This window comes from Ochotona curzoniae, unplaced genomic scaffold (genome assembly GCF_017591425.1).
Source record: "Ochotona curzoniae isolate NIBS_2020 unplaced genomic scaffold, NIBS_Ocur_1.0 contig_4612, whole genome shotgun sequence".
Classification (NCBI taxonomy): domain Eukaryota; kingdom Metazoa; phylum Chordata; class Mammalia; order Lagomorpha; family Ochotonidae; genus Ochotona; species Ochotona curzoniae.
The window spans coordinates 5,779,231-5,805,083 of NW_024466343.1; the positions used below are offsets into that span (position 1 = coordinate 5,779,231).

Below are 25,853 nucleotides of genomic sequence, written 5' to 3' on the forward strand. Positions count from 1 at the left end.
CACTTTGTTAAGTTCTTACTGAAGAGAAATATGTGAGAAAAACAAATCTGCATGAGCTACTAGAGGGAAAATCCAATCAGTAGATTGAAATATTTTAGGGTTTAGGGATCAAAATGCAGATTTCTTTAGAATGCCCTTTCTCTTCTCAGGGATAGAAAACACTGGACACAAACACATAATCCCAGAATAGGAATGGCAGCCTGAAGTTTAAAGAAGTCAGTTGTTAAAGGATACATCGCTGTCACAGCCCAGTAGGAAATACAGATTGAGAGCAAAATGAAGGTTAGAATTGGATAAAGTAATGTACCAGGGATGCATCCAATGGCTCTGAAATAAAACAAATAGTTGAAATTCAACATGTTATTTGAATCAGAGTTCTGTCTGTTAGAACTAGAAATGAAGTTTACACTGAATTAATTTTAAAAGCAATGGTCATACCATTGGCCTTGTTGGCTGATCACCCTGTTCTTATGATGTTTCAAATTATGGTTTATTTATCTTTAAATATAAATTGAGAAAATTACTCTAATGCCCATGTTTGATTCCTGTCTAAAGTCCCCCAAATTCTGTTCTTTTTCATTATTCCTGTCTGATCCAGAAGTATTTAATACATTTTAATCACACAATTTCTTCTTCTGTTTAGATTCTTTTTAAATAATTCTTTAAAATATTTATCAATTTGAAAGGTCATGAGAGAAAGAGGGAGAGAAAAAGTGGGAGAAAAAGAAAAAGAGAGACAGAGAGAAACTCTTATATTCATTGATTCACTCTCCAAAATGTCCTCAACTGTTGGAATTAGGCTAGGTTGAAGTGAGAAGCCAGGAACTCAATCTGGGTCTCTCACAGAGGCATCAGGAATGCACGTGTTAGAGCCATCGTCTATTGCCTCCTAGGTGCATTGTTAGACAGCTGTATAGAAGTGTGGTACTTGCTAGCACATACAAGAATCTGGTTTGAGAACACCTCAGACAAAGCTTCTTTGGAGATCTCCCCAATCAAAATACTGGACTCAGAACCCTAACCAAGAAAAGAGAGAAGACAGAACAGGTCAACCAACCATCTCAGCTATATCTTGGCAGCAAAATACGGGGCAAACAGAGACTCTATGATGGACTATGTCAATCAGTGGATTCTTTAAAGACATCATAGTGCTTGAAGTGGCAAGATTGGCAGTGATTTATAACTGTTGAAATATCAGAACCACTTGAGCAAAAACCTCAGAGCATACCCTATATCTGGGACCTGGGGAGAGTGGGAAATTGGGTGGGCCTTCTCCCTTAAAATCCCCCCTTTAAACATGAAGGAAACAATATGGAAAATAATAGTCTTACCCACTTTCCTGTAGCCCTTGAAACTTTTTACCCTAATTAATTATGTAAAGATTGTCAAAATATAATAAAAAAAAAATGTCCTCAACTGTTGGAATTAGGCTAGGTTGAATTGAGAAGCCAGGAACTTAATCTGGGTCTCGCACAGAGGCATCAGGAATGCACTTGTTAGAACCATCACCTGTTGCCTCCTAGGTGCATTATTAGAAAGCTGTATAGAAGTGTGGAGTAGCTGGGATTTGAAACAACCACCTCAAAATGGTATACAGGCAGCCCCTAATGGCAGCTTAACAAGCTGTACCACAATGTTCACCCCAGATTATAAGACTTTAAAAATTTTTAAAAACCTTGATGATTAATTGTGGGCATCTCTCCCCAGTTAAAAAATCCTTTCTATGCTACCTTCAAAATGCATTCATTATCCTTTGATAATGAAAAAGAAAAACAAATAATAATAATTTCATATGACACTTATTTCCTAACTATCAAAGCATTACAAAGTTTTTTCTTATCTTCCTGATTATAACTCATATCCATTAACTTTTGAGGAAGAAATTATTATTCAACCACATTTTTCATAGGAAAGCCTTCTTTATTATTTCTCGGGATAATATTTCTTTGATAGTTCATGTGGTGTCCATGATTAATTTTTAATGCATTAATTTATTATTTTATGATACAGTTCCATAAGCTCATGGAATTTCTCCTTCCCCCTTCCTAACTCCCCTCTCTACTGATTTCCCTTCTTGTATTACGATGGGTAGTCATTTATGAACAGTCATAAGTTCATCATTTCACTATTGAAGTGTTTTCTGACATTGTAAGCATAAACAATATCAGAGTCCAGCATTCTACTCTCAATCTTTACAGTCTTCTTGCTGAATGGATCTTTTGTCAGTATGTAATGTCCTTCACCTCTTAATATTTTTCACGTCAAAGTCTAAGTTATCTGAGTGGTTATACCGGCTAATTTTTCCTTTGCATTAGCCTGGAATATCTTTTTCCATCCTTTCATTTTCAGTTTCTGCATATCTTTGTTGGTTAGATGTGTCTCCTGTAGGCAATAGGCAGATTTTTTTTTTTTTTTGGATCCTTTCTGCTAATCTATGATGCTTGATTAATGAGTTTAATCCATTCACATTCAGGGTTAACACTGACAGGTCATGTCATTGGTCCTGTCATGTTGGCAATCAATTATTTATTGTTTGACTTAGTCTTCTTTTGTTGTTTTATTGGGAGGTTCTCCACATTTGCTTATGGTTTGACAAGTACTACTCCTTTTCTCTGTCAAGAGAACATCTTTAAGTATCTACAGGGTATGTCTGGCAGATGTGAATTCTTTGAGCTTTTCTTTACTGTGGAAGAATTTTATTCATTTTCAAAGGCAAAGGAAAGATTTGCTGGGTAAGTTATTCTAGGCTGACAATTTTTTCCTTTCAGAATCTGGAATATGTTGCCCATTCTTTTTGGGCCTGTAGAGTTTCCTCTGAGATGTCAGCAGTGAGTCTGATTGGGGTTCCTCTAGATGTTACTTGATCTTTTTTCACATGCATATCTCATAATCTTTTGTAATCAACTGAAGAGAGCTTGATTATCAAGTGTCATAGCAAAGATCTCTTTTGGTTAATCTTACTAGGAGTTTATTTTGATTCCCCATTTTTTTTTTCCAAATTAGGGAAGTTTTCATTTATTATTTCATTGAATACATTTTTAAACCCAGCTTCTCATTCTGTGCCTTCTGGAACTCCCATAACTCTTATATCTGATCTTTAAATAGAGTACATTAATTCTAAATACTTTTCTTAGCTTAACTCAATTTCTCTTCCAGCTTTTTTTTTTTTTTTTTTTGCTTTTTCCCTCACTGCTGAAAGAAATGTCTTCCAATTATGATATTTTCTTCTGCCTCACTCATTCTATTATTGAGGCTTTCTACCGAATTTTAAATGTGCCCTATTATGTTCTTTATTTCTTGTAATTCAACTTCATTGTTGCTATTTCCTGTGTGATGTAGCCCTTAAATCCCTTGAACTCCTGTATGTGCTTCTCGTTAAGAAACTTTATAGGGGGAGGGGTAAGGGGAATCCCAGTGCCTAAAAAACTGTGTCACATAATGCAATATAAAAATAAATAAATAAATAAAATGAAATTTAAAAAAAGAAACTTTATAACAAGTTCTTAAAATTTTTTATCCCCCATTTCCTCAATGTTTTCATCAGTTAACTCTGAGGTTGACAAAGGCTTTGCTTCTTTGCAGGGGAGGTATCAGTAATATTCACTGTGCTTCTGTCTCTTCTTTTGCTCTTGGTCATTGGTATTCTGATTAGTAGATTCTTCTTCTTAGGGGTGGTTTCTATGCCTTGTTACCCATGGGTCCACAGGTCAATTTTATTGATTTTGTTCAATACATGGTTCTTTGTAATCACTTGTGCAACTCCCTCCAGTGGGTTTCAGTCTTAGATTCTTGTGTTAAGTTTCCATCATAGTCTCTGTAGCCCCAGCTCCTGGGTCACCAGTTTCCACCCCCTGTGATCCTGTGCTGTTGGCCACACCAATGCCTGCAAAGTCTTTTCTAACTCCCACTTTGAGCAGTGTCCAGGATTAGGGAGACACCATCTTCTTAAATCACTGGGTTATTACTGGTCTTGCTGGAACCTGCTAGCCATTAGGTCTGAAAGCTACTTGGAACACATAGAATTTTGGGTGGAACCTATAGGATGCCAAGTTGATACGATTTTTCCTGTGAGACCAATGCAATGCATTGAGATAGATGTGGATACTCTCCCAGCTTAGCATATGTGGAGATTATTATTTTTCCTCCAGTCACCCTTCCCTCCACCCCATAACCTTTTCCTCAGTACACAAAATGGAACTGGTGAGGTGTCTGAGCTGTGAAATCCACCCTGTTCCTGCACCTGCCTGTTTGGGCTCTGTCACTCTGCCTCTGCTCATGGCTACATCAGGCAAATTATCAGGATGGGAAGTTCATGCCTGGGCTCACCTTCTGAGCTCCTGGTGAACTCCCCTTCCCACCTGGCTTCTAGTGGAGATCTGACCACCTACTGCCAGTTTAATACCATTCTGCTGTCTCCACTGCTTCCCCAACCCTAGGTCTCCAGGTGTCCTTCTGCCATTGATCTGTTCTCTCCTGTTTCCTGGAATCACTACCTCTCTGCTTCACCTTAGCCAATGATTCTCCTTCTGCTTAAACACGTATTTGCCCTCTTCTGCCATCTTGTTTCTCTATATCTCACTAATTAAAAAACATTTATTTGAGAGGTAATTCCCACTGAGAGAGAGACAAAGGAAAAAAAGAGAGAATGAGAAACTCCTATCTTCCAGTTCAGTCCCCAAATGCACCTATTGACTGGAACTGGTGGTATCACACCTGAAGCCTTTCAGCAGGAACCCGGTACTATGCTCCCTGGAGATGGCATTAGCAGGAATCTGCAGCCAGAAACTAGAGTCAGCGATTCAACCAAGATAGCTGAATGTGGGATGTAGGCATTCTAACTTGTGCCTAAACAGCAAGGCTAAATATTCATTCCCTAACTACTTCCTTCAAATGACTATTTCAGTAAACGGCCCTGGATTAAACACAAAGCTGCTTTATAGGGTCACTAAAAATGCATGTGTGTCTCATATACATATATATATATATACATAGATATATATTTGGATTTGTTACTTAATAGTTTGAGCTATGCTGTTCTCTCAATTCTCTGTACACTGACTTAGTGAGTTACACAATGTCTTTAGGTTGACTCCATGTTCTCACATCCATTTATTCCAAACTTTATTTTCCGCCAAGCTAATCATTGACCTGTCACATTTGTATTGGCCCTATAACATACACATAAACACAGACACACACACACACAGACACACACATTTAAGGACAGAACAAGTGGAGCAAGTCACAGTGAGCTGCACAATAATATACTGTTTAAGAAGTAAACCCAGTAAATCAGCAGTTTTCAGTAGCTAATGATAGGTCGTCAGTTATTGTGGGAAAAAAGGAGTTTAACAAACTGCTTGTTAACTATTTAAACCACTGGCTTCAGGTGGCCCTATTATTACAATAATAATACAGCAATTTTGCTAAAACAGTCCTTAAAGATGATTAAAATAATTTGATTCTTGGCCTCAACAAGTTAGTTTTCATCATTCTAAGCACAGAGAATGGTCTCTTTGCTTTATGGTAATTTTTTTCTTGTTTCTTCCATGCATTATTCAGAAGTTAAGAGCGTATATTATCCTCAAGTGACCTTTTGCAACAGTTTGTAAACTACAGGCATTATTACCTCTTAGCCTGAATTTTATGAAAGAATGCTTATTATGTAATGTTTTAATAAAAATTGTTCTGTGTATAAAACATTCTTGAGTTATGAGTCATAGACAGAAAAGGTATAATGCAATGGTGCTAGAATCAGTCATCCTACCTATTAGAAAAGCTTGTCATTCATTCAGACACCATGATAGTACATAGCTGATATTACAAAATTATGGTTATTTTAGGACCTGAAAATAATATCAACCATTAGTATTAACATATAAACCAGTATGAAAATTGTATAACATCTAATATAGGCAACTTTTACCTAGTACTTATGCACTTATTTTCACATGTTATTCTCCTAACATATATTTAATGTTCACAAATTCTAATACACTGGCTTCAGGTCCTATTCTTATTTTACTCTATAAAGATTAAGATTTTAGAATATTAGAAGACTGGTTAGGAGTGACATTTCTAGTTAAGTAGCAGAGTTTAAATTTGAACATGTCTTCTTGAATGGGCAGTTGGTTTCTTTTACAAACTTTCTTAAGGAAAAAATAACTTGGGGACATCTATGTAATGGGGAGTGGTTGATTTAACTGATAGGCGTCCATCATGAATTTTTTCAGTAAGGGCTTTACCTGCTCCCTTCCTTCATCAAGAAAAGGGCGACACGGATTTGTTTCCTGAGGAAGATCAGCAGGAATATGACACTCCCCTCAGTGATCGACAGAAATATCGCTTGGAAAAGGAAAAACAGTCTGTGACACAAATCAATTCAAAAAACAAAATTTTCTCTACAAGAGTTAGCACTATGCTTATGATCATCTCTGTAACTCTAAAATTTAAATTCATCACTTAAATGTTACTATCCCACCAAAGCATAGATCATAGAAATCCCTTTTGCAAACCTTCAAGAAATGCTAAGGAATAGAGATTAAACTCTTTAGCTAGTGCTTGATCAGGTCAATCACACAGATTTTATTTTATCCACAAAAATACATGACATTATTTTGCAAAAATTGGGTAAAGGCATGGGAGGAAGGAAAGTGCTGTTTTCATTAGCTCTGTTGTAGATGACTGTACGTGTATTCTCAATGAAGAAGAGAGCATTACAAAAGAAACTGAGTCATACACCTTACTCACAGTGCCTCTTAATTGTCCTGGTTGACTGACAGGGAACATTCTTGATTGCTGTATTTATTTTCTGTGACTCCATTTACTATGGCCACCACTGATGGAACCACAGTGTAAACCCAACCCAACTTGGCCAGTAGCAGTCTTCAAATTAAAACTAAGGGAATCCACTTTAGTCTGAAATTGATGGCTACAGACCTCTTGAATTGAGGGTTAGACAAACTTAATGAACAATGTCAAACCACCTATATATCAAGTAAGTCTGTAAAGAAAGGAAAAAAATTTTGCAAAGAAAGAGAGAAGAAATCTTGGGTTCTTTATGACTTTTTGCTTTCTGGATTTAGGCCAATTTGAAAGCCCAGTTGCCCCTCTGCAGTTTTTGAATCTGATAAAATACATTTGTATTAAAATAAACATTTCCTGCTTCACATCAAGCCCATTGTAATGTTCTTTTATCTTTAGCTAGCTTGAATTTGTTTGAAACTGAAGTCTTAATTGTTACTATTTTGTAATCCTAAAATATACTCTTAACATGTTATAAGGTTTTAGAAGTATGTGAACTATTCATTAGATGTCTACTCAATTATTTTAAGATGTATCTTAATTTCATAAATGTTAAGAAGTGAAAATATGCAGATCTTAAACTGAATGTATAAAAGAAACTTAAATTTCCATTCATGAGAATTTCTTCCAGAATTTCGCATTGCATAGTAATTCTGCTAGTTTGTGATTACTTTCAGGGATGGAGAACTCTCTATTCTTCTAAAGTTATATCATTAACATTCAGATACTATCTCACATATCAGTTAATATCGTCAATGAAGTAGAAAACAAGTGTGGAAGCATCTTAGTGATATACTATCTCATTCTATGTCTTCTTTTTTTTTAAGGTATATTTATTTATTTGAAAGCAGAGTTGCAAAGAGAAAGAGAAGAGAGACAGAGGGAGAGCTCTTCCATCTGTTGATTCAATCCCCCAAAGGTTGCAATGTCTAGGGCTGAGCCAGGCTTAAGCCAGGAGGCCAGAGCATCCCCTTGCTTTATCTTCCTCTGTCTCCCAGGTGCATCATCAGGGACCTGGATTGCAAGTGGAGCAATGGAAATGGAGCTGTACCTATATGGGACGTTGGCAAGGTAGGCGGAGGCTTTGCTGGCTATGCCCTGGTGCCAAGCACTCTATAGCTTAAGCTCTATATGCTATTATATGCACATTTTATTCTATTGAAACACTGATTTTATTTCAAAATTATGGAAATATATCCATGCTAAAATGATTATTTGCTTTGTATAAAAAAAGTGAAGAATATATGGATCACTTTACATGCTAAAAATTGCAGTTTTAAAGGACACTGTATATTAAATTTATACCTTTATATAATCACATTTTTGAAATGATTAGAAAGATTTAACTTGTTTTTCACTATGCTTATTTTCAGTTTTTTTTCCAATGAGCAGAGTTTCACTTGCATGCCCTCTTCTCAGGCTCCTTAAATTTTGTCAAAATACAGAACAAGATATCAATTAGTGCCTGATAAATGATTTCCAAAACAGAGGCTCATTCAAAGAGAAATTAGAATTGCAAGACTTGAAAATTCAAAAAAAAATTCCTGTATTTTCCCAGAATACATCTCTTAACTTTTGCAATGGCAGATTCTGATCACATCAAACTTTTTTGCGTGAATGATTCTTAAGAGACAAATATATATTATATATTGTTAGCAGAACTTGTAACTAAGATCCATCCAAGAGCAAAACTAGAGGTGTTTCATTATGGCACTTGTGTCCTACTTGCATGTAGATTGCTGAGGAGATGTGGAATTATCCAAATTCAGAAAAAGGGACCACGATGCAGTTCTCAGAATGCCTGATTTTTATAGTTAAAAAGAAAAAAAAACAGAAATAAAAATTCTTCTGAAAAAAATAATGTGAGAAAGAGATCTAGAAATAGGAAGACAGAGTAAGAGCTTGGCATATTGTTCTTAATGCTTTTCATAAAAACTGAATCTGGCGGGGACTTCTGTGAAAACATCTGCTAAGGCTATGCAAGATTCTTTGCTAATAAACTTCTCATGGACATCCTAACCCTAAGTAGCTTGGTCCTAAGAAAGTGGTGTTCAAGATGGAATGTACTCTGGTTACAGAGTGTTCTACATGCTGGAAACAAATGAAATGATAATCTGATGACATAATGTGAGTCTATCTTTAAAAGTCTCAAGATTATTTAGGAAATGACCAAGTAAGTCTCAGGGTTTATGAAGAAGGAACTCAGAGCCTGGGAGCATGAACACAGACAATGATATTACCTCAAGTATGTCACACCCGACTAACTTCATCAATATAAAGATGACTTTTAAAAAGCTCGTGTAATTAGAGAGTCTTTTATAAATTTTGAATAAAAAGGACAAATTTTTCTGAAATACAAGGAATATTATAATTAAATGATCTTAGGAATAAGATTAAAGCCATCTCAGAAATGTCTTAACAGTTTTTTCAACAATATCTTGAACTGATTCAATAACTGAGCGATTTCTCACATCTAAATTTATGTTCAGTTATTTATTGCTTACAATTCCTACTCTAGTTTGTGACTTGTTATGAAGAAAACTTCTAACTATCCTCTTGTTCATATTCAACAAGTTCGAAAACAAAGCAGCAATTTCTTTTTAAACATCTTTCTTTGATATCACATTAATATCTATAAATGTAAAAAATCAATCCAGTGAAATTGAAGGAAAATGACTTGAGATACTTGTATAGCAGGATTTTCATGAATTCAATGAATTCTCCTTAATGATTTTCTTCATTTACTGTAGTTAGTACTTATCTTTTGCTAAATTAGTGATAAATATAATCAGTAAGTTCAACTAATCCAGGTTTTCCTTACACAAAAATACGCTCTCACATCATTACAATTTCTAAAAAAAATTAATGCACTTACTTAAAACAAACCATGCTTGTTTCAAATTAAAATACATATTCATATTAGTCTGAATCCCGATTTCATATACAGTTAATGAAGAACTTGGTTGTTCGTGAAGAGTGATGTATTCCTTATAACAGTACCATATTCCTTGAAAAGAATGAAAAGCAAAAATAATATAAAGTAGCGCTTTTTAAAACCAGTAGAGACAACATTATTATTGCTTAGATATGCATGAAATTGATCAGCATAGTAATTTGTATAAAGGCAAGATTTGTATTTACATGGTAAATATTTCATTTGCCTCTTTTAGTCCAAACGGATATTTTCAATTTGAAATTACGTAGTCAGTATATGACATGGATAAAAAAACTCAGGAGAGACAGAGATATTGAAAAGAAATCAAATAAGTGTTAGAGGAAAAGAAACAAGTAAGTTAAATAAACATTGCTATGGACAGCATTGTCAGAGTTTTGAGATGCAGAAGAAAGGATATCTAATCTAGAAAGCAAGTCTTCTCAAATACCACAGTCAGAGAAAACAAAACCAAAAACAAAAAAGAAGAAAAAAGGAATTTCAAAATCTATGGGATGTGATCAAGTGAATGACAACAACAAAAAATCTTAAGAATCCCTGAAGGTATAAAAAAAGAATGCCCTAGAAAAATACATTAATTGAAATAATAGCAAAAGATTTTCCAATTGGGGAGAAAGATATGGACATTCAGATATACTGGAAGTGCAGGGACCCCTAGTAGATACGATCAGAAAAAAATTCTCACTGTAATACCTTGTAATCAACCTTACAAAAGTAAAAAATTTCCAGAAAATTCTAAAATTTTTAAGAAAAAAGTGCAGATCACTTTTAAGTAAACTCCTTTCAAATTAGCAATCAATTTCTTGACAGAAACCTTGTAATCTGTGAAAAAAAAAAAGGGGGGGGGATGGAATATGCAGGTCTTAGAAAAAGAAACAAAGAAAACCTAGTTCAGTGATAATAAAGTTCTCATCCATGTATAGGAGTGAAATAAAGACTTCTCAGACAAGACAAAATATAAAACAATTTTTACCAGCAAGTCAGCCTTACAAATGATGCTTAGGGAGATATTTCACAAAGATATGAAATATAGCTAGTATCATGAATGAATGTAAAGGCAGAGAACTTCCTGGTAAAAGAATAAAGGAAACTGAAAATGAACAACAGGATCATGCATGTAAAAAATCACAACCAAGTTATTAATCATCAATAATAACCTTTAATAAATTACCTACATTTCCAAACTAAAAGACACAGAATAACCAAATTGGTTGAAAATATCCCTATCTATATATTGCTTACAAAAAGGATACTTCTTCAATAAAGATTCACACAGAAAGTGAAAAGGTGGAGAATGATGCATACAGATGCAAATCAAAAACATACAGAAGTGGCTATAATCTCAGGCAAAAAGTGGACTTGAAGGCAAAAGGTCATTATGAAATAAGTCAGGAATTGTTTAACAAGAAGATGCAATGATGCTAAAAGTATAATTACTCAATGCCAAAGCATATTTTAGGGTTCCCAGAAAAGAAAACAAATGTTAATGTACCTGAGTGTAGAAATGACATAATAATAATAATAATAATGGACTTAAACACACCCTACTTTCAACAACGGACAGATCAACCTACAAACCTACAACAACAAAGGCATGGAAATAACACAGTTGATCAACACGAGGACTAGATAAAGAAACTGTGGTAAGTCTACTCAATGGAATACTGCTCAGCCACTAGAAACAATGTAATCCCACCATTTGCAACCAAATGGTCCCAACTAGAGATCATTACGTTCAGCGAAATAAATCAATCCCCAAAAGACAAATACCATATGTTCTCTCTGATAGAAGGCAGCCTTCATGCAAAATACAAGATCAGTAACCCTTTCAATACTGTTTTTGCTTTATCTCATGGGTTTTAATATTTTTGCTTTTATTTTCATTCCTTCAGAAAAAGTTTTTTTTTCTTTCTTATTAATTTTCTCACTGACTCATAGATCACAGTAGCATGGCTTGTTTCAAGAAGGTTTTTTTTTTTCATTTCTTTAGCGATACATTGGCCATTCAGTATTATTTAACTTAATGTTGTTAATTTTTATATTTTTTTTCTTCCTGAAGTTGTCTTTATTTTAGAGCTTTTCATTTAAGGGAATTTATATTAACTGTGTAACAGATGCTATCATATCCAGATGTGAAGATTCAATGTACAATGCATCCCTACTTCCAGATCAAAGATGGAATCCCAATGAAACTGTTAAATATATTTTGACAATTGAATGCTGGACTCTGCCATTATCCATATCTACAATGTCAGGATGCACTTAAATAGCAGAATGATGGACCTATGACAAAAACAAAACAAAACAACCTGCTTGCAATACAAGGACTTCAGCTACTTCATTAATCAGCCTCTTGTGCCTTACAAACACAAATCACTATCTTCACTGCTGCTACTTTGATTTGAGCTTCCTTGTCTGGGATATGGATTATTGCAACAGACTCTTCACTGGTTCCATTGCTTGTACTCCTGCTTCACTTGAGTCTATTCTCAATATAGAACTAGAACAATAATCATCATCACACTTGTGCTATGCTCAAAACCAACATCTCTCCATTTCACTCAGAATAGAAGGCAAGGTCTAACGACAATCTGTAGGTTGTGGCTTTCCATAAGCTTGATGATGTCATCTCATGTTACTCTCTCCAATACTCAGTGCATTGATTTGCATCAGCATGCTTAAAACCTTTGCTTTAATGGAACCTTCCCTTTGTCATGCTGTCTGACTCCATTGTTTTCTTTAAATGTTTTCCCAGTTTTCTCAAAAAGACATCCTCATGGAACTCTCTACTGTGGTATTTTCATTCTCCTCTGACCTGATTGACTTTATTTTTCCCCTATGGCAGTCACCTCTGTTTAATATTTGACTCACTTAGGCTGTAAGCATCAGGAGAGCAAGAATCTTTGTCTGTTTTCCTTTACTGTTATGTGTTAAAAGTTTAGAATAGTTCATATGTGCAATAGTTGAGTTGTAGATATCAATAGATAATGCATGCCAAAATGTGATTTTCTTTTTCTTCATTCTTGGTATTAAGCTTTTTTAAAAAAAACACCAAGATGCATTGCTAATCAGTAACTTTCAAATATGACTAACACATATTGTCTCAATCTTTTTCACTCTAAACCACAAAATCACATTTTTTCTCCTGTCACATTCTCTCTTAACTCAGAAAATTACTTCAGTTTCATCTTTCGGTTCATTAAATCACAATTTTTCTATTTATCATCTTAATTTTTAGTCACTATTTGCTTTGGAAGATTCTATTTAATTCATTTTCATGCATGCCTGGACATTTTCATTTTCGTGATTTTTTTTAATCTTTCTTTAAACACTTTAATATTTCATGTTCTATTTCTACTCATATTCATATCTGACTCTAGTGAACACCTCATCGTGATGTTTAAAGCTTCCACTGATTTTCACAAAGAGCAGTGTTCTTGTACGTTCAGCTATCTCACTTCATTGATTTTAATCTGTGGAAATGTGATGATATAAATTGAGGACTGCTTCATCTAGTTAAAATTTACATTTATTTCTGCTGGCAGCAATGGGTAGTACCAAGAAGGGGTCTTTTTAGACATCAGCAGGACCCCAGTCTGTTCGATGACTTCCTGCTCTATTGCTTACTCCTGAGTTACCTGATTTTAGCAGTGGTATGTACTACCAGAGTTCCACATGTGCTTCCTGTTCATTTCCTCACTTTGATTTTAGTCTGTGGGCTTAATTTTCATTTTTGGGGGAAGAGACAATTTCTTTTACTTCCAATGGGCTCATCAGAAATAATATATAAAACAGTTCAAAATTGACCTTTATGCCATTATTTTTTTTAGAGGACCCCTCCAAGTATTTAAATCCCTCATAATGATGGATATGAAAATGTAGACAGTATTTTTCATGTTTTTCTATTTCTTTCTCTCTTATCCATAAGGTTTTTTTTCCCCCAAGTTATGATTGGTGAACTTACGTCCTTTTTCATCAATAATAGTACGGTCTAATAACAGAAACAGTGATAAAAATAAACGCTACTGAATATTTACCTTTACAAAATTTTAGTACACTATACAGGCTATTTTGTTTAAAACTCACAGTTCCAATTTTTATACTTAAGGAAAACATGGGTTAGAGAAACCATGTTCTTTTGTGTGGATGATCACATTGTTAATATGTAGTGCGTTTAGCATTGTGTTTTTGAACTCTAAACCCATGCTCATATCCAGTGTGTTACACACATGTACTTTGTACCTCGTAATTTGTCTTGGTAAATTAAAATTCTTACCTAACTGTACGTGGGCTTTTGCACACAAATAATATGGTTTTAATTTGTTTACTAAGACACAAAATAACCATTCTTTGCCCTAGTGAGTTGCTGTCAGTAGGACAAGATTGGCTTTTCCTGCATATGTAAAGGGCTGTTGTCAAAAAACGTGCTAGAAGGCAGTCATATGCAGCTTTATTTACAAACACTGCACTACCCCACTTCACCCAATAAATAACATCACCCTCACATGCCACAGTGTTGATTGCTGGGTTAAAACTACACCTAGAGGTTGGGGCCCGGTGGCGTAGCCAAGCGGCTAAGGTCCTTGCCTTGCACACGCTGGGATCCCATATGGGCACCGGTTCTAATCTCAGCAGCTCTACTTCCCATCCAGTTCCCTGCTTGTGGCCTGGGAAAGCAGTCGAGGACGGCCCAAAGCTTTGGGACCCTGCACCCGTGTGGGATACCTGGAATAGGTTCCTGGTTCCTGGTTTCGAATCAGCGCAGTACCAGCCGTCGCAGTACCAACCGTTGCGCTCACTTGGGGAGTGAATCATCGGACGGAAGATCTTCCTCTCTGTCTCTCCTCCTCTCTGTATATCTGACTTTGTAATAAAAATAAATAAATCTTTAAAAAAAAAACTACACCTAGAGGTCAACAGGAGGCTATCAGTTTTTTTCCCTGCCTGTTTTATACATTGACCCTTTTACTCCCCTTTTTCCATTTTCAAAACTTCTACCATAGCCAGTTTCAGGGTTTTTTTTATTGTCTTATTATTTGGTTATTTTCCTGCTTAAGGAAAGTCAGTAAAGTGATAAGTAGACAGCAATGTCCTTTCCTTTGAACTTTTGTTTAAAACTAAAACCTCTCTTTGGAGTCTGTGATTAGGGGACATAATTCTTGTTTCCCACCTCTGAGAGGTTACCTGGCTGTGTGGGAGTGGGGAGCAGCTGCAGAGCAGGGGAGCGCAAGGGGTACCCTGGGAGATCTGAATGACTTGCTCCAAACTCCTTGAGGATAACAAGGAGGATAATAACAACCCAGCACACTTACTGCTTAGTGTGTTCCAGGCACTTTTCTAAGAGCTGTTTATTAGTTTCATCTCCTCTTTTTTTTTTAAGATTTATTTCTTTTTATTACAAAGTCAGATGTACGGAGAGGAGGAGAGATAGAGAGGAAGATCTTTCGTCCGATGATTCACTCCCAAAGTGAGCGCAACAGCTGCTGCTGTGCCAATCCGGAGCCAGGAGCCAGGAACCTCTTCCAAGTCTCCCATAGGGGTGCAGGATCCCAAAGTATTGGACTGTCCTCAACTGCTTTCCCAGGCCACAAGCAGGGAGCTGGATGAGAAGTGGGGCCGCCGGGATAGAACCGGTGCCCATATGGGATCCCGGGCACGTTCAAGGCGAGAACTTTAGCCGCTTGGCCACGCTGCCGGGCCCAGTTTCATCTCATCTTTATTATCCTCTGAGATAGAGTGCACTATGGTTCAGATATTACAGGTAGACAAGAAAACTGAATGCCATAATCATTAATACATTATTTTTTCCAAGTCACTAGGTTGTATGTTAAAGAGATGAAGTACAACCACAGCTAATTACAGAATCAGGGGACTTAAAATCATACTTATGCATAAAGCGTTTCTGTAAATAAATATGCAGTCACTCCAAATGTTTCAGGAAATCTGCTCTTAGAAGTCTTTCAAACATTTCTATCTTGACCCATTCAGTTTTCAGGAGCTTGAAAGCAAGCTGCTGTAGTGGTAGGAAACATTTTAGCTGCTTTATTAAGTGTTAACATTGAACAGGGAACGTATTGTTTCTGAAGATAGCAGTAGGTTTCAGCCTTGAAATTAACTAATTCTAATTCTATCCATTGCATGTAATTCAGAATACTTTCCTCTAGAGGGTGATGCCTCATTATGTTGTACTCATTATTAAAATGCATGATAATATACGGATTCAAAATTCTATCTAAGTTGAAAAGCAAAAAGTATATGACATTTCTGTAAGTATGCATACTTGGCTTTTGATAGCTCAAAACAGACAAATAAAAGAGGTGTTCTGAGATATTTTTCACTAGTCTTACAGGGCTTTTTTTTTTAATCTTTCCTTTAATAACCATAAAACATGAAATCAAAAACTGGCAGGAAAAAGAGTAGAATGTTTGCACAGTACTTTGTAAACAAAATAAATAAGACAATATAGAAACAATGTTTGCAGAATTAAATAGCTTTTTCTAAATTCAACACATTCTTAAAGCTAATTACATCTATTTCTGGTACTTAAGAAACCACAATTATAACATTTTGTGATTTTAAGTAGAGTGATACCTACCATATGCTAAAATTCCAAGCACACCAAACATGAAGAACCAGAAGAGGAATCCAGCTATAAACCTCATAAGAATCAGAAACAACCAACTAAGGATCATGGCAACAATCAGGCCCCTGGAGGAGAAATCCACAACAAACGAAAGGTCAGATGTGCTAAACTTAACAGAAACATCGAGGCAACACATTTTTTTTGTGCAAAACAATGATTAAATTGTCTTGTTTTACTTGGCTACAGGAACATTAGCAATGATAAAAAGTACACACCATTATTTCCATTAGGACTTTTGCATGAAATAGTATTGGGGATTTTATATATGAGTCATCTCTTGTATATCCAGGTAAGCCAGAGTATGGCATCACCATTTGACAATGAAAAATACAATTATTCTAACATTGAATATTAGATTAAATGTCACAGTTGCCAGTCCTATTAGTTTTTCTTCATATCTGTCTGCTATGAGGTAAAACATAAAAACCACCATGTTGGATTTGTGCTGTTTTATCTTCTTGGTGAATAAAAGAAACTTTGCACAACATGGTTATTTACAAATAAGGCAAGAAAGGCCAGAAAGGAGTGGAACAGTGAGGGGAAAAAACCTGGCTTCTCAGTTCCTGCACTCATGACTTTGTACTCATTATTGCCATGATCGAATTATTTCAGATTGTTTGTGGTGCCTGATATCATCAGATATCTCTTCAACCCCCCCCCCATGATTTGTGGAATATTATTTAAAGCCACAGTTAGGCTTCTGTATTTCCTGGACCACGTGGTTTTATCACATACTTAATAGCATGACTATTTTCCTATCTGCCTCAGTTTCTTTCTGGAGTTTAACTAAACTACTAGGAAAGTTTCTTTTTCCACAAATATTCAGGTTAAGTTCACATTAGAATATTCTGATGTAATTTCCTCAAACAAAACTCCCTAAGGTTAGAAACTTCACTAATGTTCTATTGAGAACTGGCATCTCTGGTGTTATCTGTAGGTTATCAAGCATACCAACAGACAGAGCCTGGTACATTTTTATTGAGTTTATTGTCTCATGTGTTATCTAAAAAATGAAAGCCTTAATTACTGTCACTGGATAGATGGCAGCATGGCATCAAAGTGTCTTCTTAGGTCAAAATCTTGCAAAGCCTATGCTTTTAAAATTCAGAAGCCATTCCCTCTTACATGACAAATATTTTCATGATTAAATACATAGTGGAGTTGAAGGATTATTCTATGGCATAGTCCAAAGTAAATATTTGAAGAAATCATGGCGGGCGGGAGGGAGAAAGAACGTGTTTTAGTCTGTCTTATAAATTTTTGCGTAAAATTCTAATTGAGTAAATCTCAGTGTGTTAATACTCTTATATTATGCTTATAAAACAGTTAAGAGCATAGGGGATGAAAGTCAAGGGAGGTGTTGATGTTGTAGTGGTATGAGTGGTATTGGGGGGAAAGTTTTAGTGCATGCACCCGGAGTTTGATAAGCAGGAATCTACCCTAATGTACACTTGTGTTCAGGTCAAAGTGTGAGAGGCAAATGAAGAAGAAACATAGAAGCTATATATTGGATTTGAGAATAGGGAAACAAATTCAACTATTGTCAAATAAACTATTGTCAAATATAGACTATATTCTGCTAGGGAAGTATATCCTAACACACTGAATGTATAATCATTGTGAATTTTTAAAATAAACTACAAAAATAAGCTAATGAAGTTTTATAGCTCTAAAACTACTCAGTAGTGTCCTTCTCACATACAATTTTAACTTTATTAAGAATGATACAGTTATATGTAATTTATGGATCTTGGTCCCTAGTGTGTTTATATTTTATTTGCATCTTTTATATTACATGCACAACACCAGAGGTTAGGAAAACAAAGGCAAGTGAGACACAGGTATAACAAAGAGCTCACAGTTTATTAGAGGGAAAGAGCCAAGCAAATTAAATAGAAAATGGTAGGTTATGGCAGAAGGAAAATGCGTCTGTGTGTACATAGTTATACCACACTTTCCTGCTCCTCCAAAATAATTAATTACAGCTTGATAAGATGGAAAAGTGTCAATGATACTAACATGAATATTAAAGATGAGATGAAGGATACACCAGGAAAAAGAAGAGAATGTGCAAAAACATGGGGTCGAACAGCCTAATGTGGGAACATTATTTACTATGTTTATAATATAAGGTCAGTCAGGAAGCAAAGATGGAAATAATTGCAGAAGCTGAGTTTGGTCAAGTAGTAAATGGCCTTTAAATATCTGAAGAGGTGTTGAATTTATTGCTTGCTCATTAAGGAAATCTACAAGCTTTTAAACACTAGAAAGTAATACAGAAGCCATCCATTGACTTCAGTACAGTGACCACATTTCCTTAACTTTGCAGCAATGTAAACATGCCTGGAAAGCTCTCTTCCTCTTTCTATATTTTTAAGCTTCTTGAAACCACAATGATCTTTGATGAAGATGATGATGATCATTATATGAGAAAAAAAGAACCAAAGAGAGGCAGGTGTTGTGGCACATCAGGTTAAACTACTGTTTGTGATGTCAACATTCCATATCATAATGTCCAGGCAATTCTGCTGCTGATCCTGCTTCCTGCTGATGTACCTAGGAAATAAGTGAGAGATGACCCAAGGACTTGGGTCCTTGCCACACACATGGGAGATGCTGGTTGCTAGGTTTGACCTGACTCAGATCTGGCTATTGTGGGTATTTGAGGATTGAACTAAAAGAAGTCTCTCTCTCTCTCTCCCCTTTTCTCTGGTCCTCTACCTTTTACGAACTGAAAAAACTAAAAAAAAAAAAAAAAATCAGAAAATAACGCTATACCCACTATAGCATGTGATGAGAAGCACATAGGCACTACAGAAATTTTGTATTTTATAACCTTCTGCTAGTTCTGGACATATTTCCAAATACTGTTTCCCATCCTTACTCAATCTGAGAAAGAAAAATCAGAAACTGAGTTGTGAATCAACTTGATATCAAAAAACAAAAGCAGCGACTCTGAAGAAGTTTTTCTACAAAGATAATTCTGAATGGGGCTGGGGAAGGAACACTTACATAAGAATCAAATGCCAAGTTGTTACATAGTCTTCAAATACTTTCAGTCCAACTGATCTTGCTTCAAGGATTTTATTGACACCACTGAATTCAAAGAGAAAAATTATTTTTAACTATCATTAAACAGAAATATGCTTGTTGTGGCAAAAGGGACTTAACAAACTTGCTCAAAAAGTGTTTTTAGAAATCATGTATCAGTTTTGACTTTTTCCACAACCACAACAATTCAGGAAACATAATTTCAGAAGACCTCCAAAGGTGGGTGAACCTGCTTAAGCTGTCTATAGCTACACACAGGGAGAACCTGGCTCTCTAAGATAGTAAACAAATGTTTTCTTAATGAATGCATGCTGCAGAAATTTCATAGTAAGAAATGAATCAAAATGATGATCAGCTTTTAACTTGCAAAATCCAGAGAGTCAAGAAAGAACATCTTCTTGAATTCCCTTTCCTAATACTCTGACAGCATGCATGCGGCTGGCATGCATGAAGGAGGACATATTGAAAAGTGCACAAATCATTACTGTCCAATTTGATGAAGGTGAACACATGTGTATAAACAGCACTGTCAGCCCCTTCCCTGTGTTTCAGCTGTAATGTCTCCTGCTTCCCCTCAACACTATGTTGCTTTTGGCATAATTTTCTAAGCCTTTTTGTTAATGTTACCACTCCTGTATGCTTACTTGTAATATTCTTTTGTCATTTCTTTAATACAGCTTTACATTTCTGAAATGCACACATGTTGCTGTTTATTCTCTAAATATGCAGATGCTACACTACAATAGACTGCAATATCTGTGCTGAAAAATCCGTTCAAGGAACAGAAGTAAAATGTTTAGAACTTCTTTGTTTTTTCTTTGTTAATTCAACTGAGCTGTGTGATTATCCTCTGTGTGTGTTTGTACATATGTGTATAAGTATGTATGCCCAGTAATGAGAAGCACTCTGTATCTATATCCAAGGAATCAGCAAATTGACGGCACTACAGTTAGTATACAGAAATTTGTTATGTACCAAGCACTTTCTTATCTCATGCTTCTATACCTGTTTATGAAAAATTTAACCTATCTGAAACACTTTATTGTTCTTTTTAATTTATTCTGCTTCTTTTCACTAATGAACATATATCAAGTTCTCCAATCTAGAGACATTATATTTCATAGTAATACATAATTATTCCCTCTAACCATTGCCTTAATAGAGGTGTTAGTATTAGGTAAAATAAAAGCATGCAAATAATTGCAAATAGGATAAAACAAACATACTTTGCAGCCTGTCGGAGTTCCATAGCATTTCTTGTCTTTCCACTTCCATCTTCAAACAGTATTCTAGCTCCTATTGTTAAAGTGCCATTTTTAGTAGAGAAGTCAGGGAAGCATCTCTGGAGAACTGCAAAAAAATAAATTCCAATTATGATAATCGCTTTTCTGCCTCTTTTGCTGTGCCCTTCCTTTCTTAAGCTGTTACTTGTGATCCTATCCTCTTAAACATGAAAATTATTCATGAGAGGCAGCTAACACCCACTGACTGATGACCCAGAGGTTTTCTGTTGGCTGTAAAACTAAAATAAGGACAAATACAATCACGATAAAAAGCCACATTCTTAACTGGAGGATTTAATGTTTAATGTATTCATTAGGTTGTCACCAATGAAATGCATAACACAAGTTATTTAGGAGTAATCATGATCCAAATTGCTCTTGGTAAATATTTCAATTAAAAGGCTATATTCATTTATATTTCTGAAAAAGAAAGTTTACCAAAAGCACAAGCAGTTAAAGTCAAAATAAACAAGTGAGACTACGTCAACCTGAGAAGCTTCTGAACAGCAAAGTAATCATCAGTTAAGTTAAAAAGAAACCAACAAGAAAATCTTTGCACACTACACAACAGATAGTGGACTAATATCCAGGATTTACAAAAAGCTTCAGAAACTCAATGACAGCAAACCAAACAACCTGTGAAAAAAAAGGTGAAGGAAATGAATAAACATTTTTTAAAAGAACAAATTCAAACGACTAATAGACATATACAAAATGCTCAGGCTCCCTACCAGTCAGGGAAATACAAATAAAAACCACATTGAGGTTGTACCTGACTGCACTGAGATTCATCTATATTCAAAGTTCTACTAACAACACCTACTGGTGTGTATGTGGAGAACAAGACTGCTTCCCTCACTGTTGTGGGAGTGTGGGCTAGTACAACCACTATGGAAGTCAGTACGGAGAGTGCTAAGAAAACTGAAAATTGATCTATTGTATGACCCAGAAAAGTGAATCATGACATTGTAGGTATAGACAAAGCTATAAAGCCCAGTATTCTATTGTCAAGATATGTAAACAGTTTCATTGGGAGTCCATCTTTTATTCAGAAGTAGAGATGCATACTGCAATGTATCTTCACTTCACAGTACACTTGCCTCCAAAATACAGTTCCTCTCTCTCTCTCTATATATATATGTATGTATATACATTTTACGTACATATCTATAGGCAAGAGGAAATCCCTGAGACTAAAGAATAGTATCATAAACTTTTTTTTAATTGTTTAAATCTTGTGGATTCCTTAGGTAAAATTATGACTACTGGAGATGGGTGAATAATTCCTTGGAAAATGAGAACCACCTCAAACCTTAAAGTACTATGACAATTATAGCTTAGCTTGTACATAATTAATAATTTGCCTTCTGCTCAACTTTTTCATTTCCATATTTTTAAAGCAGATTGGAAATGGAAATTTTGAAGCTATCAGAAGAGATCCATACTTTGTAGGCCAGCACAATTTCTAAGAGTTAACATACTGATCAATCTTCTGTGCACTTATTTTTATTAAATAAAAATAATATTATGAAGATAATAATACAACATAATATATAGGTATAAAATAAATAATATAAGAATATAAAATAAATATATATTCATAAAATAGAAAATAAATATAATATAGAACATATAAAATAAATATGAAAAATATAAAAATAAAGATAGAAGTAAAAACTTACTTTTATTAAAGAAATTTGCTACAAATATATTATTGAAAACCCTTAAATAGGAATTTTTAAAGAAATAATCAAGGAAAATGATAAAGGAAATTTGAAAGAAGTGATAAGGGAAGTTAAATGATCATTTCCATATTTTTCTTAAGAAGTACCACTGATGGGCCCGGCGCAGTGGTGCAGTGGTTAAGGTCCTCGCCTTGCATGCCCCGGGATCCCATATGGGCGCCGGTTCTAATCCTGGCAGCCCCACTTCCCTTCCAGCTCCCTGCCTGTGGCCCGGGAAAGCAGTCGAGGACGGCCCAAAGCTTTGGGACCCTGCACCCATGTGGGAGACCCAGAAGAGGCTCCTGGCTTCGGATCGGCATAGCATCGGCCGTTGCAGCTCACTTGGGGAGTGAATCATCGGACGGAAGATCTTCCTCTCTGTCTCTCCTCTCTGTATATCTGCCTTTCCAATAACAAAATAATAACAATAAATCTTTTTAAAAAAAAAAGAAGTACCACTGATGTCCATGGAATTATATGACATTTAAAGCAGAAAATGTTAAAGTAGTTGATGCACAGGAGGAGGAACTACGATTTTAGATAGCTTTTCCCAACTTTCCTGACTTAAAATGATCTCCTGTTCGCTGATGCACAACTTCTGTTGTACTTATAATGTCTGGCTGGTCTCTTCAGTGTGCTCTCTGGCTCTCGGGTTCTTCTCGCCGTTGGGAGGATTTCACAGATCCATCTCTGGCTGTGGTGTCTACTCCTGCTCAGTCCAGTCAGCTCTCTGACCTGCCCCACGAGTATCGTCTTCCCACTGATCCCAATGTTGACATACTGGGTGGATATTCTTAGTTTTCCTCCTGCTTGAGCCCATTATCCAGAATAGTGCTTGGCACGTGGAAGAATTCAGCCAATATTTGCTGCTGAATAAGTTAACTTTTCTAAAGTCTTTAAAATAAGACATCCCTTTATCTCTACTATCCTTAGCAATTTTTATGTTAATATGCTATTAATACAAGAAAAAAAGTTGTCAATGTAGTTCATAGATAGAATTTTAGTAGTAAAATGATTTTCTTTTCTTTTTTTTCTATTTCCTTCCTCCCTTCCTTGCTTCTTTCCTTTCTTCCTTCCTTCCATTTTTGAGATGACATGTTGGATTTACATTATAGTTAATGGCTTAACGCTTCACTAAAAACGAGTTTGGGAAAAAAAAATAAAAAGACGACAGATCAGTAGCAATATAAAAAATAGCAAATGAAAATGTCATATATAGTAAATTTTAATATAAACACACATCACATATCACATTGTGTGCCATTCTTAACCACTGGTTTGATGAAGATATAACACAAGGTTTAACGGAACTGTTTGTGGCAATAGCAATACACACAGGCACCTTCCCCACTCCTCTCCCCTCCCCTCCTCTTCCCTCTCTTTTGCTTCAGGGACTTTTCTGACACAAAGAATGATGGGAGCATTTAGGATATGTATTTGATAGACGTTACATCAGTGGTACTTTCTACTCAAATGATGACTGTTGACTTTCCTCCATTTTAAAAGAAAAGAGAGGAACAGAAAATCAAAGAAAAAGGGAGAAAACATCTACAGCTTCATCATCCTCAAAACAGCCTTTTCATTTTGATATGTTCTGTTGCAATATTTTTGTTGTTTATTTTGAATTCAACAAGATCTCCGTTATAACCTACACAACAGTTTGTAATTTATAGCATCATTTTTCTTATATGCTTGTCACTATTAATAATTCTGAAACAATTCATTTAATGACTAAATCACAATGTATTTAAGCATTCTCTTGCTTTTGGATATTAGAATGTTTCTCTTTTTTCTCCTTTTTTGGTGGGGTATTTGAATGAACATTTAATGGATCTCTGTATATAAAGTTTTCTCTGTCATTAGTATTAGATTCTTAAGAAAGGAAACTAGGGACTTCCAGCTGCTGCATGGCGGCTGGGGGCCCCGGGACGGTGGCATCTGATACCTGGATATCACACGGCAGCTACCACATGCACGTGGGGAGCTGTCCCCCAGGCGGCCAGTGCTCCATTTGGCACTAGGCTCCGCCTGCTGGCCCTCGGCCAGGGAGCTCTGGGATTTTGGCTCTTTGATTGCTGCTTGGATAGCTCCATGCTGAACCCTCAGTGCTTTGGGGATGTGAAACAATGCTAAAGATTCCGAATGACAGTAAATCTTCCTCAGATGAACCTGTAATTAATACGGTCTCAACTCATGTGTTTTGAAAAACTGTAACACCTAATATACTTTCAAATCCTTGTGCTACTCAGAAATGGGGCGGGAGAGCAGAGAAATCTTCCATCTCCTTTGAATGTGTGAGGAAGCCATGTAATGTAACCTATCAGGAACATGACAGGTAATTTATAGACAATAGATTCAAAACAGAATTAGACAATAGTAAAACTACAAAGACATACAGGGGGAATCAAGAGCAATCCTAACAATTTATTAACAGGAGGTCACGTGCACAGAATGGGGGGGTCACGTGACCCCAGAGTGGAGCAGCTGGACAGGAGGAGGCTTGTATCCCAACCCTGGAGTCTCCCCGATTCCCACCAAGGACTACATCCCAACTGCCAAAGAGACCACGGGGAACTGGAACGCCTTCAGAGGCCGAGAACTCAGAAGACATCCCCCTCACCTTTGGACCCACTGTACGGGATGGAAGAAGCCTGAATCCTTCCTCATAGGATCCAAGGTCATCGGAACAACAGCCAGGAACCCTGAGCGGTTCTCAGAAGAACAGTAAGCTTCCTTTGGGACTAGGGAGAGGAGCTTTCTCTGGTCCTTACTTAGTTCCAACTCTGGGGCCCCACCCTCTGCAATGACCATCAGGGTCGCTCCAGAGCCGCCACATACACACACACACACACACACACACACACACACACACACACACACACACACAAATTAGAATAGATAGGCAGAGAACAACAAGGAAAAATTGGTCAGCATGGACTCATACATGCCTTAGTAGGTAGGACACTAAGAATAAGTACTCCTCAACAAGGTATTGAAGATTTCTCTGCACACTCCTCCTAAAACTGTTTTGCACCTCAATTGTGAAAATGTCACTGAAGTAGTCACAAGATGTTGTTAAGAACTTGCATTTAATTTAACATATTGTTTACTCAATACTAGGTCAATTAATTCCATAACATTATACATTGTTGCTGATGGAGCTTTTAATTGATTGGGGTTTTACTCTGTTGGCTCTACCTTCAGACCAGGGAAGGTCTCCCCAAGAAGCTGTTGAACTTATCTGGTCAATAAGATGCTGGACTCTATACTTGGTAAATGCTTGCAATGAAGGAATCTCAACTGATCTTGAACTGTGGTTACACAACAAGGTGGAGGAATCCACCATGGGGGGAGGAGGGTTAGGGGAGGGGTGGAGGGGAATCCCAGTACCTATA

At 36.1% G+C, this 25,853-nt stretch overlaps 1 protein-coding gene across 1 annotated transcript in view; it reads right to left on the reverse strand.

The window, feature by feature from the left end:
* The window catches only part of SLC44A5 (solute carrier family 44 member 5), a 73,849-nt gene that overhangs the window by 17,206 nt on the left and 30,790 nt on the right, over positions 1-25,853 (reverse strand). The window contains exons 7-12 of the mRNA XM_040987249.1: positions 20,678-20,801; positions 19,413-19,496; positions 16,353-16,465; positions 9,680-9,811; positions 6,246-6,345; positions 235-327 (exon numbers count right to left, since the gene is read on the reverse strand). Of these exons, the coding sequence (XP_040843183.1) occupies positions 235-327; positions 6,246-6,345; positions 9,680-9,811; positions 16,353-16,465; positions 19,413-19,496; positions 20,678-20,801 (646 nt within the window). The remainder of the gene's footprint in view (positions 1-234; positions 328-6,245; positions 6,346-9,679; positions 9,812-16,352; positions 16,466-19,412; positions 19,497-20,677; positions 20,802-25,853) is intronic.